We start from the raw sequence: 15,366 nt of genomic DNA, 5'->3' as shown, positions 1-15,366 counted from the left end.
TGCCAGCTGTGACATATTACAGGCGGGGCATAGACAGAAGAAAGAGGCTGTCACTGCACATCTAAACTCTGTCAGTGTGCTGCTGATGTATAAAGCCCTCTCTCTTTTTAAAAAAAACCCATCATGTTTGCCATTTCTCCCAGATGAGAGTGTTTTTCAGAGAGCAAGCGGCCCCCTGCTGCAACACCCAAACCCATTCAAATACTCCATCACTCGCACTAAAAAAACGAGTACGGATGTGTGCATATAAACATGAGATTCACAATGATAAAATGGAGGAATACATGTACACACACAGTGTTGGGGATGCCTTGTTGACCACCGTTACTAATCATTACACAGTAAACGCACTTTCAGCTGGCAAACTTGCTCTGTTTTCCACTTCAAATGTCTTCTTCTCTTCACATTGTCTTGCCGAAGACAATTGCTCTTAAACACTGTTTACTTGCATTTGTCTACCATATACTCGGACTGTTGATTTTATTTTACTTTATTTACTTTTGTTTGTTTTCTCTGTGGTTATCAGAAGGAGTTTTGTTGAGGTTTTCCCCCGTGTCTGTCTAGACTCCAATGGGGAGGATTGTTTATCTCGTTATTTATGCTGTGCGCTTGTCCTTATCTGCATTCCCTCTCAGTATAAGTATTCAAAAGTAAGCGCTATGTGTGGTGTAGAAGAATAGTAAACACACATCCAGTTTGACTTTGAATACCCTCCTTAACTCTGTCTGACTCAAGTGCATACATGAGGATATGCACTACGTGTTCTCAAGTGCTTTTCACGTTTCTTTTCTTCTCTGCTCTTCATGAATTCTGTCTGTGTAGTGTTCACCATGTAGTCTCACAGTGAAAGAGATGTTTTGAAAGAAAATTGCCAGGGTTACTTTTATGCCATTTTGATGGGTATTGTTTAATGGAGTTTTTATCCGTGAGTCATTTGTTGAAAAGTTGTTTTTTATTTTTTATTTTTTTTGCCCCGCTGTCTCGTCTTGCTTGTCCACAGAGGGAATGCAGCGTTCTAAGTTTTACTAGGATAAAACTTTTGAAAAACTACCTGTTGGAATGATTAAAAAAAGTGCATGCATGTCGACCTGCACACACTCTCAAAAAGAAGGAAATGAAGGGATGCTGACAGTGTCATCACAAGACGTCACTGACGTTCCAACTAAAAGGCAGCAGCATGTCTTAAATGCAGATTATAGAGCATTGCACATGCTCAAACTAGCATCCTATACATCAGTTTTTACACTCATTAAGTCACTATACTGATGTTCCCACTGCTTGAGAAGCGTGCAGATGATCCTGTGAAAACGTGGCACCTCTGCTTTCAGTTTTCCAGTGCGATTGCAGCTTTACCCAGCATGAAACAGGATTCCTGTTTTAAGTGTGTTTTACTCCAGGTCAGGGTTCCTGTGGTGACACTGTTTGCTCCTTGTCTCTTCCGAGGCGCACACATGCTGTATATCTATTCTTCACTAGAGTGCATTTCTTCTGCATGGGTCCTGCATTGTTAAGACTCAGCAGCAGCACCTAATGTTGCTTGACTTTGCACCTGTGGTATCTCCTTCGCTCTTTCCCTCCCTCCCTTCTAGGCCCGAGTACGACCTGCCAGGAGGACTCGTGCGCTAACATGGGTGTGTGTATCCAGCAATGGGAGAACTTCACTTGTGACTGCTCCATGACATCTTATTCAGGGACTCACTGCAACGACCGTGAGTACTTCAGTGCTAAAGATTTATCTGAATATGTCTTTTATGTGCTTTAAAGGGGTACTCCATCAATTTTGCATGGCAAAGTCAATTTACTAGTAGTCTTTTGTGGGTCTGGAGGTAGTTATGTCAAATCTGAGAAAAAGTGATATTGGCTTCAAATTGGTAGGTGCACATTTTTAAGGTTTAAGTCTGCATATCTCAGCTGTTTTTTTCTTTTTTTCTTTTGCAACATTATGGTGGCAAGTGCAATACTAAATTGATGGAGTCCTCCTTTTAAAACGTGTGCAATGAGTCAACACACAACACTGTACATATTACACTTACATCACATAGCATTTACTATACACATACATGCATGATATGTATGTATGTGTATAATAAATGCAAGAAAAAAGCAAATCATTCTGATAACATGCAGCAATTTCACACTAAAAAAGACACACACCCACATACACCTTGCACCTACATTGGGTGCACCTATGGAACCTTGAGACCCTTTCTGCAACTGTGAGTACCACTTCTTTGACTAAAGGACTCTGAAGATGTTTCCCTCATGTTGCCTATTAGGCCTTTGTCCGATATGCTGCATGAATTTGGTGGTGAAAGCCTTATGTGATCTTTAAACAAAGCAAAGGCGATGCGGGCAATTGTCGAGGGCGTTTTTTATGCTGCAATGCAGGCAACTTGTCCTAACAGGTATGCTTGATGTCCCGAGCTTTCACATTTTATGGGCTTCAGAGTGAACGGCTGTGACTGATGATGTGTAAAATATTGACTTCTGCTTCAATCTTCTTTACAAAAATGCCATTCAAATAGCTATCTCAGAAGTTTAAGTGTGAGCGTGTGTGCATGTGTGTGCAGGGCTCTCTTATCCCCATGACAACAGGGGACTTCCCCTCAGTAATCACGGCTGGCGGTCTTTCATTTAGCGGTTAATAGTGGGGGCATACTGCTGCTGGGCCAGACTAATGAGGTGGTGGAGGCTGTTAGGAGAGCTGCTCTCTGTGAGCGCTGGCATCCCCTAATCATCCAGACCTTTCTGATGTTAGACCCGGCCACTATGTATGACTTCATATCTCTCAAATTTTCTTCTTTCTTTTTTCTGCTTTTCCTCCTCTTTCACTCTTTTTCTTCTTCTGTAAAAGATCATATGACGCAACCTTTGCACACTGAGCAAGTAATTGTCTCCAGTTCTCTGTTGGTAATAGGAGTTGTGTTTTTATGTGTTAATTAGTGATGAGAAGCCCTCATTAATTCACCTTGCACGGCTGCCTAGGATGACTTGGAGGGAAGTTTCATTGATTTCATATCGACACAGACATATTTCTTCTTGAAACACAAGTGCTTGGATAGTAACTCTGTTTACATCTTCATGACATTTCAGGTTGAAGTCTTTGCTCTCCTGTTGCTGGCTTTGGAGATAGATGTTCACTAATATTGACTGGACTGTCGAAGCGTATAATAGCATTTTTAACTGAGCAGTATTGCCCTTAATGGAAATTGTGTAGTTAATTTTCTTTCTTTTGCTTTTGGTTCCTTTCTTTCAAGCAATTTTCATTTCATTTCTAATGCTACAAGCAAGAAAGTAAATAATAAAGAGAGAATGGGAAAAGGATAACGAGCCAAAGTCGCTGAAGTTTACATTTCAGAAAGTTCACACACAGGTCTATGTTACACTGTCTGCCCAAGGTAAGAGGTCTAGTTCGCTTCTCTTAGACTGACCCACTACTCTGGTGTTGACTCTGATGACAGCCCCATGTACTGTGAGATTTCATGAACTCGGCAGTGCAGTCAGTCACCACCAGGTGGCAGTAAATCCATAAGCAGGACCGCACACCATTCTTCCACGTTGGGAGTAAATGAGATGCAATCCCCCGAGCATGAAATCAGCTTTCCTGTTATTTTCCTCTACTGCTTTGCCTCCTGTACTCGCCTCTCTCTCTTTATCTATTACCCCGCTACAAACTTATAGCCTATCCAATTTCTATAGTTATGGATCATAGACAGAAAATATTGTGCGATCTCCTAAACAATGCAAAATCCAATGTTGTACAATACAATCGTATTGCCAACAGTTTTATTGTTCGATTGAAGTAGCTTGATAAAAATGAACACCGTCTCTTTGCCTTTTGCCTGCATGTGTGCTCTCTGTGTGAAAGTGTGACTGCCTTTTATTCAGTGAGCACAGCGCTGCGAGAGAGTTTCTAATTAACAATGCTGGAGTGGAGCTTCTCCCTCTGTTTCTCTTGGTCTCCCTCTCTGATAGCTGGCAGCAAATATCAGTAATTGTCTGCTTCTCTGACTCCGTCTCAATCCATTGTCCAAATGAAGAAACTTGAACAAAGTAAAGTGAACATTTCTGCCAGTAAAGCCTCTCGCAGTTTCATCTTGTGTAGATTGTTAGCGTCAAGCCTCTGTGCCCTCTCTGCACTTCTCCATTGTAGCTGACAGGGCTCTAGGTAGAGGGAAAAAGGCAGGAGCTATCTATGTTCCTTCCACTTATTCTTGTGTACCCCTGCAGCCTGTACTTTGTGACTGCACACCTCTACCATGGGAAGAGGACACATAGTACATTTGCAGGGCTTTGCAGGTGCACCATAGAGGCCTTTCTCAGAGCCACTTGGACAGTCTTGAGGTACATGCCGTGCCCTGCACTGCTTTAAAAAAAAAAAAAAAAGTGAGGGTTGGGGGTTGAAGGGTGGGACTTTTTATAGCATTTTCATCCTGCTTGGTTCTGGCTCACTGCTTTTGTCATGCTCCATCTCCCTGTCGTCTCATATCCATCCCTCTCTTCTCTTCCTCTTTTCTTCCTTTCTTCTTCTCTCCTCTCTCTTTATTTATTCATTTTTGTTTGTTTTTCTTTTTTGTGTGTGTTTGGGCCTCTCCTTGTCAGGTTCTATGAATGCTGCAGATTTTCATTTAAATCCAAGGACATGGGAGCTGTGGGCCAAGCAAGAAGAGCGGCGGACACTCCTCTTCCACATCCAGAGCAATTACTCAACTTACGTAATAGAATTATCTCTGCAAAGGTCGCTGCATTGTTCCACAGTCAGGAACATGGTAAACAAACAGAAAGAGAGAGTGAAGAAGGGAGAGAGAGGCTGACGACAGGCACCAGAAAACTGTTTGTCAGTTCGATGCTGACATTAGTAATTGCTTAGATTTAGCGATGGATTTTTCTGTCAGTGTGATGATCCCAACCAACCCTCTGCTCCTGTTTAACCCAATGTCCCTAATATACTTTTCAAGGCCTGCGCAGAGGGCTGTAACCATATCTGGATAACTGCTTACATAAATGACAATGCAGCAGCGGCATTGCTTCCTTCACTATTTAAAAGAAAATAATCAAGGCATTCGCCTTGTAGTCAGTTTTCTTCCGCTCATATGGGAGAGGAGCGAGAAGAGGAGGATAAAGAAAAGGACAAAGCAGATGGGGGTTGAGGAACAAGCTGTGTTTCTTCTGGTCCGCAATGTTCTACTGAGTAGAAAATCAACAATAATAACAACAGTTTTCCTCTATTGAATGTGTCTGCACGACATTATTAAGCCCAGAGGGGGAAAAAAGGCGGCCACACAATGGAGCTATTCAGTTTGACATGACGTCAATGATGAGTGAAGGTTTTAGAATAAACAAACAAATGAGAGGACACACACACTGCTGGTAGATTTAAGAGGGTATCTATAGACCCCCTCATGCATACTGTAGGAGTTTTCACTGGAGCGCTGAATAATTTAACCTGCTGTCTCTGTAAATGGGATTAAGTAGCTCTAGCTGGCCGGGACTGGACAACAGGTGTTGAGCAGGGGTTAGTTGGCTATAAAGCAAACCACGGGAACCATGGAGCTTGGCATAGGTTCAGTTGGGCACAGATGTATTGGTGGCAACTTTTGATCATAATACATGAGCAACTTTTCAGCCAGTGAAGGCAACTGGTATTAAGATAAATCTGGAAAGGGAAGCAGTAAACAGGGTGAAATAAATGAGAAATGTTTTTGTTTCTTGGGTTTTCTTCTTGCAAACACTTACAGAAAGTTTTCATACCGTATGTGAAAGTACGTTTTGGCTAAAGAGGGCTTATAAGTGGAGCATAGAAATACGAGAACATCTGCCTATAAATACCACAGGTAGAATAAAAATGGGCCAAAAGAGTTCCACAGAGGATGATTTATCCTCAGGGCACAACCTATCCCAAAAGCACACTTTGAAATGATCTCACTCTTTTTTATTAAATAATGTTGTGACACATAGTAGCTAGCCCTGGAGGTGCCCATGACCGAGGGATCATATGATCAGGTGGTTTAAACACTAACTCGAAACGGCAGCTGAACGTTTTGACAGCTGCCTGCAGTATTGTCACACAGGAACATGTTTTGGATGATGGAGGAAACAGATCCTATTGTTGTTGAGAAAAAGAGTGCTTGAGGAAAAGTGTAATTGCCCAACATCAGCCCAGTGGAATTGCCCAAAACACATACATATACGAGGAAGCAGAAACATAAAGTTGTCCCTCGAAGGTTTAAAATCTCTCCTCCTCTCTCCATCACTTTATCACTCTTCTTCCTTGTCTTATGATATCTGTATTAGAACCAGGGCTGCATGTCCAGCCCTTGGGGGTCTAACGAGCTGCGCTGCTATTGGCTGATCAGGCTAATGATGCTTGCCCAGCACTGCATCATGTAACTGTGATAAGACTGGATGTCGCTTGTGTCAATCGATGTGTCACCGCCGTGCTCAGAGCCGCGGTATAATTGGATATATGCTGGGTTGTGGAGCTTAAATGCCTCAGGGCCAGAAGAAAGAGAATATAAAACGGGTAAAAAGATTGAGGAGAAGAGTAGGAGATATTACTCATGAGTGTCAATAAATGGGCATGATGGTGAAATGCGTACTTTTCCATATTTTTGGACCATTTATTTTTATTTTCATGTATATTTCTGTCTCTCTGATACATTAGTCTTCTCACATGATTACTTTTTGATAGTTGACTTGGAGCTTCACTTTTCAGTACTGTATATTGTATAAACAATGGATGAAATGACCAAGTGTAATAAATGCGCAGATAATTATCACCTGACTCTGCAGCTCTACAGAGCCTTTTAGCTTGCTTTAGCTAATTGTTTTTGTTTTGTGTCCACAACTCTGCTCCCATTAACCCTTTCTTCCAGCTGCAGCAAGCAGCTAATTTTCAGTCCAATGCCTGAAAAACCTGCTGCTGTAAGACAAGAATTCCCCAATTTGGGACCAATAAAGTACATATGTCTATATGTATTTGTCTATGTGATAAATACTGACAAAGTTAGCAAGCTACAGTAAGAGAGCTAATAAAAAGCATGAATATTGGACTTGCACTCCAGGTGACTCAGAAACACCACATTAATGCTCCAAATTATGCTAATGCTGCTCTGTGTCTTCTGGATGTGTCAACAGACAACTGTTTGCTAACACATTAGCCATAACAAATGTATGAGGTGATAAAAAGTTAATGCTGTGTATTCAGTTTGTTTCTCTGCCCACAAGTAGCAAAAATATAATTAATTCTGCTTTAAAGTCTGCCAGAGAGTAAGAAGATCAATATCAATCTCATTTCCGTCAGTTACAAACGGTGCTGGAGTCAGAACATGTTTAGCCTAGGTTAGCTTAAACACTGGTCGATTCAGAAAGGCTCCAGCATATACTGTAACTCCATATTAAACCACAAATTATTGTTTTACATTTCAATTTCTATCAATATTGAACCAATATAATACAATGTATATAATTATCAATCTCTGAGAATGTATATTTTTTCACTTTCAAAAGAGCCTGGTAGCCTGCCTCCAGTCTTTAAACTAAGCTAGGCTAAACATTTGTGACTCCAGCACTCTACTTAACGCACAGACATGAGTCTGATATCCATTTTTCATATTATTCTCAAAAAAAAAATCAAATAAATGTATTTCTTAAAATGTTGAGCTACTCATTAACACAGAAAAGGACTGAGCACATATTAGTTAACAACCTTATATCCTAGTTGATGCACCCAAGAGAAGGTGTGAAAGTTCTTCTGTGTGATAAATAAAATCATAATTTTGACGGCTTTCTGTTGAAACATACAGTACAACTCCTCTCAGACTCTCAGCAAACTGCCTCAGCGAGCAAACAAGAGCGATGTTGTGAGGGAGAGAGAGGGAGGAAATGATTGAGTTGAACACATTACAGACAGTTACGATGAGGGGCATCCATCTGTTTTGGTGCCATGCGGGTAACCTTGAGGCTGTCAGAGCGTTCCCAGCACCCAACCTGGCCCTCACAGACTGAGAGCCAAGCCACAGACACATCCATCAACACATGTTCCTAGACACATTTCAGGAGCGCCGGCAACACATACAAATCACCCAATCAATACCGCGAACACCTCGTCTGAACTTCAGGGTTTTCGGCAGAAACGTGTCTTGAGTAAGTGCAGATTGGGCACATGTTTTCTTTTGCAGCTGTGATATTTCCTTGTGCTCCAGTCTTTCTTTCATACATGTCTCTTTCATCATCTTCCTCGACTCTTTTTTTTCTACTTGTATTTTCCCAAAGAAGATCAAATAATCTTTTCTTTTAACCCATTCTCCTGCACCATCGCTGTGTGTAAAAAACAACTACCCATTGTCAAGACAATGTTTTAATCTATTCTTTGTCATTCGAGTATCATTGTTTTGTGGGTATATTTTATTGTTTTTACTACAAAATCGCTGTAAAAGCTTGATTGATTCAAATCTTTATTCTACGTAAAGTGAATAGCCTGCAGGCAATGTTCTTGCAGCAATGGCTTATGATATTCGTTTAATTGGCTCCACTATTCAGGCTTTTGTGTGTCTGTCTCTGTGTGTATATGTGTTTGTGTGTGTGTGTGTGTGTGTGTGTGTGTGTGTGTGTGTGTGTGTGTGTGTGTGTGTGGGGCTGACCTTTGTATGGTAGGACGAGTGTCTTTTTTTCCCCTCTTTGTAGCGTGTGCTTCTGTCAAGGTAGGCAGGCTTGCTTCTGCTCTTGAGTATTTCTCTCTCGTGTGCTATTGTGTACAAATTGCTGGCGAATTGTATGTGACTACACGCGGCCACTTTTCATGTCGTATTTGCTTACCTGTTCTGAACAATGAGAGGAATCAATAGGCAGCTTCTGATCAGCCTCTCTCATGGCTACTCTGAGTCAGGGTACTTGTGCAGTGCGGCGGATGGTTTCGAAAGGCCACACGAATACAAGTAATATGTCACTGGCAGACAGCATTCCCACTCTGCACTCAATTGCACCAATGACTACATACAATACATACAATAACCACTGCACCCCCTTTCTGCAGTTTCACAACATCAAGTGCATAGATCAAAAAAGAAGGTGAGATGAGTTGGTCTCATTCTATCGGTCTATTGTTCTTGTTGCACTCCCCTACTCTCCGTCCTTTTTTCTCTCTTGTTTCTCAGCAGCAAGGCTGATAGGTAGTCATCACTAGTAGGGAGCTAAACCACTCCAAGCAGACTACATAGAATAAAGCCCTCCTCTGTACAGCACTTGCAGGAGGGTACTTCATCTGAAAAAAGGAGCAATGGATTACCCGCACCTGTTTGTATTAATTTCAAGTCAGAAGTCAATCTAACCATCTCTATAACTACATTTCAACATGTGCCAATCTTAGATAGGCTTGGTAAAAAGCTGTATGTCTGACGTCCGCTGTGAGACACCGTTTAACACATGGACCTTACATATAGGCTTTTACATGGTTCACACTGTTCCCTTTCAGGTAATTGCCATTGTGTGGTGTCAGAATTAGGTGGTCTAGGTTTACCCATAGGGTGGTCCTGTCATTCATTGAGTTCAGTTGCCATAGTGAGGTCAGTCCTAGGGAGATTGTGGGATGAAATGATTTGGCCTTTCGAGAGAAAAAAAGGTGAAATCGCTCTGTTTAATAGCTTACAGCCATTAATGTTAACCATTAAGAGGCTCTCAGCAGAAAAATCCTGCAGTGCATCTTGAAGGGCATTCAATATGGGCTCAAATGCGCTCCTCTGAGGAGCTGACCAAGACATCTGCCGTCTCCATCAGATGAAGCCGATTTTCGTCAGGTGAATGCATTTTAAAGGCAATTACCTCTGACATTTTTATTTCCAAAGAGAACATGCATTTCGCCCTCCTCTGGTATACTGAGAAGGACCTCACTTCAACCATGGATACAGCACTGGATATGTTCAAAACGTTCATTCCTATGAAATTGTGGGAAGTCTAACAAGCGACTTCCCACTGAAATAAAATTACCTGGATGAATGCATACTGTACTGCATATCTGGTGCACACCCTCTGTAGGTGCTGGGTCCCGTGTAGCAAACGCACCAGAGACTTCCGCAGGCTGAGCCGGCTAACTTTCAGTTTAGGTCTTCGCAAACTTGAATGGAGCATTTCCATACTTTCCAAATGTTATCGGACTGAATGGATCAAATTCTGATAGTGAAGTGAGTCATTTCACACGGATTGTGGACTAAAAAAAGATGTATCCATTGTTTTACAGCTGCTCCTTTTCCAATGATTATATGTGGAAAAAATACTAATCTAGTGCATCACAACAACAGTAATCTACTGTATTGCTGATAAATGTATTGCTTTGATCCAGATAGGGTGACAGTCGTTCTGCTCTTTGTATGGCTGGAGTAGGAAAATATGTAAATTAAATGGTAAATTCAGTAAAACTTCTTACTCATTTGTCTACATAGCTAATTTCATTACTGTGTTTGTAGTATAATATATAACAACCCCTTCTCCCACTTCCCCCTTCCTTGCCTAAAGATAATGGAGGAAGTGAACATTTGGCAGTCATGCAGTTTGTCTCATTGGCACTGTGTTTGTACTTGATTAATTCAAAGATGTACATACTTTAACTTCACCTAGTTAAGACAGAACAGTTCCACATCTGTTGAATTCAGCAGAAAAAAATAATATTATATTTAGAACTGAACATCATGTTCCAACATGGTGCTCTATTCATTCAAATGCTGGAAAAGATATTTGATTTTTTTTTGTTGAATTTCCTGTGTTTTTAGGGCCATAGAGCATGCATATTGCAGTGCTTCTCTGGTCAAGCCAATTGTAAGTAATTGGAATGCATTAGAGACTTTCTTAGGCTGAAAGATAGGTTCTCCTTTTTCAAGGCTGTATTAAAACAATATACAGGTGCCCAAATAACCATTGAAATAGCTTTTGCTCGTTGTCATCATTCCTCTTATTTATACTACATTAATGTACTTACAATGTAAATGAAGTGGGACGAAATCCACAAAGTTTATCTGATGCTAATATGAAGTCTTTTTAATGCCAAATTCTCTCTCTTAGTTCCTGTCCTTCTAACACAGTTCAACAGGGAAACGCTGTCCAAGGAAACACAAAGAGGGAATTTTATACTAAAAAAGACTCATTTTGATTTGACTAACTCAAACTGCCAAAGCCTAATATAAGTTTTTTAATACATTTTTGCAAACAACAAGGACTGTGGATTATTTACTACATCAGTTACATTGTATGCACATTGAGAAATTATCTTTTAAAAGCCAGTAGTGGCAGGAGGAATGATTACAGTGAGCACAACCTTACAGCCATTCCTTTTTTTGATTATTTGGCAAAAGGTATTTTTCTGGGCTAGTTTTGCATCATATGATCAGCAATACTGACTGGGATTACGCTAAATTTGCCTCACAGCCAAACACAACGTTCCCTCTTGTTGCCAATGCAAACAGTGAAGTAATGGATGCATGCTGGGCTAGATGTTACACTAGAGTGCTTGTGTTTGCTCTGTTTTTGTTCAAGAAAGTTCATTGTTAAAAAGATAAACTACTTTTGACATGACTGTACACTCTGTTATTCACAGGGTCTTTTTTCATGTTGGTAGCTCAAACACACACAGAAGCTGGGAATGACGCGTGTCCCGATACTGACGTCTGACCTAACACTCTACTAGTACAGTGCCAGTGCCTAACTGAGTGCCTAATAGTTGCTTCCTTATAATTATGATCCTCTCAAAGTTACCATTCTGTCTCTCTTTCACTGACCATCCTGTCTCTTTGCTTCAAATTCCTTTTTCTCAGCCTCATTGCAAGATGCCTGCAATTATTGTGTCAGCAGCTTCCCAGTTCATCACTTAGCCCCCCACAGATGCTACTCGCAGACTCTCACAGTAGATTATACCAACTTGCTCTTGGTGTTTACATCCACAGCCTACAGATTTTCCACCTGTCTCTATAGGAGCCATCAAGGCACAGCTTTGATCAGCATACTGCTGACTGAAGTGCAGAAAGGATCAACATATAAAAAACCACATATGCAACATATATTCTACAATCCTATGGACTATGGATCACAAGCAAATATTTTTCTTTATGTTGACATGATGTTACACTATATAAAATTATATTTTGGTTTCTAGTGTGGAAGGAAATTTGGCCATTGACCCCTAAATAGTATACTATAAATCTTTATCTTAACCTTAAATGCACAAAATTAAATATCTTATACATTTGTCCGTTTGATTCCTTAAGCACATGTTTATACTATGCTACACCATGAATTTAAGGTTTGATTAATATTGTTTTGCTCTCTGCTGTCTCCTTAAAGCTTGTGCTATCTTTCCTGTAATGAAATTGACATTACCTTTTAAAAATACAGCTCCCCAGTATATACATACATACAGTAGTGTTTCCACCATTTGGCTCATCATCAGCCTGCTAGAAAAAACATGACATGAAAAAAGCCATCTCTCAAAAGGTCATCATTTATATTCATTATACAATGGCCTGGATGAATATGTAATTCTGATTTGCTCAAGGGGTTGTTGATTAATTCACATATCAGCTCTCTAACATATAGGAATATGTACTTGTCCTTCTTACTCTTTTTATTCTCATGTATCTTTGGTGTCAAGGATGGCAGACAGGAGATGACCGTTGCTACATAGAAAGAGGAAAGTAGGTCCAACAGTAAGGCTAAAACTCAGCTTGATATTAAAATATTGGACTGCATATGCACAGCTTGTGATGCACCACTGCTGCATGTTTTTCCCAAGAAAGAGCCAGTTCAGAACATGTCAGAGGGGAATGACAAGTTAGAAGTTAAACTCTCCAAAACACACTGGTTTATTGTTCACATTTGTGACAAACATACAGATTAGTGTTAGTAGGAAAATAGTATGTATGTTTAAGTCATTGGTAGTCCTCTGCACGTATTTGTTTAGCGAAAACGGTTTAAAAGAAACGGACTGCCTGTTCAGTTGTCATATTCACAGCTGGAATACAGCTCTGTGGCGGTGTAGCCCAGTGACAACTCTACGCATAATTCACAAGCAGCCATCTTATACACACTCTCACTTTGCTTTTCAAACTTACCACACCTTTTTTTTTCTTCTTTCCATAACACACATTCCCACACACATACACACAAAGTAGGACACTGATGCCATTTAGATTAGTTTCCCATGTGACCGATGCTGACATGAATTTGCTCGGTGACAAGGGACCCAATTACAGCAGAGGGCTGATCGTACATGGACCCACCGTTTCAAATTGTACCCCCAGCGTCAAGCAGAGAACAGGGAAGTGTGTGTGTGTGTAACTGCAAGTCTGTGTTTGGGGCTGTAACTGTGTCAGTGTCTGTTCATGTCTGTGAGGCAGAGGCTAAGATAAACACCAGGGTCAAATACATCACTGTAACCGTAAAAGTAATGCAAAGTGACTGCTGTCAGTCTTGAGATGACGGATACATGTTATAAACTGACACACACTCACACACACACCTACACACACATGCACAAATACATAAACTTCTTTATCTTTTAGAAGGGAGTGAGGTGCCAGCATGCTCTCTCAGGGTTGGTTAGTGTCTTGGAAACTTTTTTTAAACTAAAAAAAGGTTCAGCACATACACCTGCTCCCAGTTTATCTTTGTGTTTAGCACAGTTTATCTTTGCCTTTATGACAAAGCGAGGCCAGTTACAATCCTAAAGACCTGTGGTGTGTATTAGTTGCCCTATTTATAACAGCTGAACCTTATAAACCTAGAATGTGCCCTATTGGTTAAAATTCAAAGTGTTAGCTAAAATGCACAGGCTCAATATAAGAAGACATTTCCAAAGGTCATTAAGATGTAGTTTAGAGTGAACAAGTAATGCATCACATAAGATATTACAGACCAAATACATTTTTTAATTATCATTTTTTAAGAGTATATTTCCCTTGCTATAAGTCTTCCCTCTTCCTGACATCTATCTTAACCAAATCAAGCTCAGTGGATTGATCTGTAGGCCTTAAAAGGGTAGAGAGATAAAGACTTACCACTTCCTGTGGTGACATAATCGATTGTAATCAATCTTCTTTGGCTCGAACTGTCAGCATGCAGCTGATTGAGATTCCTGATTGCATTCTGTTCGGGCAAGCAAGCGTGTGACGTGCGTGTATTTATGCATGCTTCTTTGTTTACGCGTTTGCTTGTCTTGTGCATTTTCGCAGCGTCCCGTACGTGTGCACAATAGCAGCCGTGCTGTCTCTGTTTTATCCCAGGCTATTTTCAAACCTTGTTCGCTTCAACATGCACTCTCGCCTCTGCCCCACTTCTTGAAATGTCTCTGCGGCAACGTGAACCCCACACTCTGCAAGTACCGTTTGTTTTCCCTCCTCTGCAGCCTCGCTTTGTTGAATCGAACCTTCTTCTCGCTGAAACGTCTGCCACAATAAAAGTATCTTCCATCGGAGGGGTAATGCTTTTGAAGGGCTTTGCGTGCGTATTAGAGGCAGGCTTGGGGAACACACTGGGATGTCATATGTGCCGTCCTGGCGTGAGACAGAATGGCTGAAAGTGCCAGAAAATCATTTCCCCCTTCCTTTTGCTGCAACTGCATACTGAGCTGATTCACCTGAGCCAGGCAGGGTATTTGTTTGTTCTAAACGAATATTTTCCAAAAATGGCGTGGGTAATATACTTTTGGCCCGTTTTGTTCTGCTCGGTGAGTGGTCGACAGTGATGATGGTGGTTTCCCTCTTCATTATTCACCATGTAGTGTGTGGCGAATGTGTGTGTGTGTGTGTCAGTGAGACTGGCCCCGGGCTTTTGCCAGCCCATTACTCCCTCACTGTTTTGTGCGGGTGTGCGTGAGCGGGCTGTGTGTTCAGGCCTTACTGATTGTTTCACCGACGTAGGGACCCTCATTACTGCCCCCACACAGTCACAAGCATCTGCTCCCCACCCTCCTTCTTTTTCTGCTCATGCCATGCACTGCAGTCAGCACCAAGCATGCCCTGCACTGCTCTGACATGGAGCGAGAGGGGAGAAGAAGATAAGGAAAAAAGGGACAATAAGTCAGAGAACACAAATGAGGGAACATGGAATGAAGGAACATAGGAGTATGTCCTCGCTGCCAGTTTCAGCAGGCTGGGTAAGCAGAACTCTGCTTAGGCTCAGATTTAGCCATCTTTGGACAGAGATTGGTCTGTGGCCCTAGTTCGACCCCTGCCCAGCAGGCCCCTATCCCCAGGCACCCCCTGAGAGAGAGAGCCAGCTTTTACAGTGATGTATTGCACGGCCCTGTGTGCTGTAGCTGGGGAAGGAGGGGAGGTCAGGTCTTACAGAGAGAGAAAGTCTGCGTGAGGGAGAGGAAAGGGAGAT

At 41.4% G+C, this 15,366-nt stretch overlaps 1 protein-coding gene across 1 annotated transcript in view; it reads left to right on the top strand.

Annotated features, from left to right (window-relative positions):
* LOC133997669 (neurexin-3b) overlaps nucleotides 1-15,366 on the top strand; it is a 213,846-nt gene that overhangs the window by 53,655 nt on the left and 144,825 nt on the right. The window contains exon 11 of the mRNA XM_062437349.1: nucleotides 1,590-1,709. Within this exon, the coding sequence (XP_062293333.1) occupies nucleotides 1,590-1,709 (120 nt within the window). The remainder of the gene's footprint in view (nucleotides 1-1,589; nucleotides 1,710-15,366) is intronic.

This window comes from Scomber scombrus, chromosome 17, assembly GCF_963691925.1.
Source record: "Scomber scombrus chromosome 17, fScoSco1.1, whole genome shotgun sequence".
Lineage (NCBI taxonomy): Eukaryota > Metazoa > Chordata > Actinopteri > Scombriformes > Scombridae > Scomber > Scomber scombrus.
This window is presented reverse-complemented; position numbering and strand designations above follow the sequence as displayed.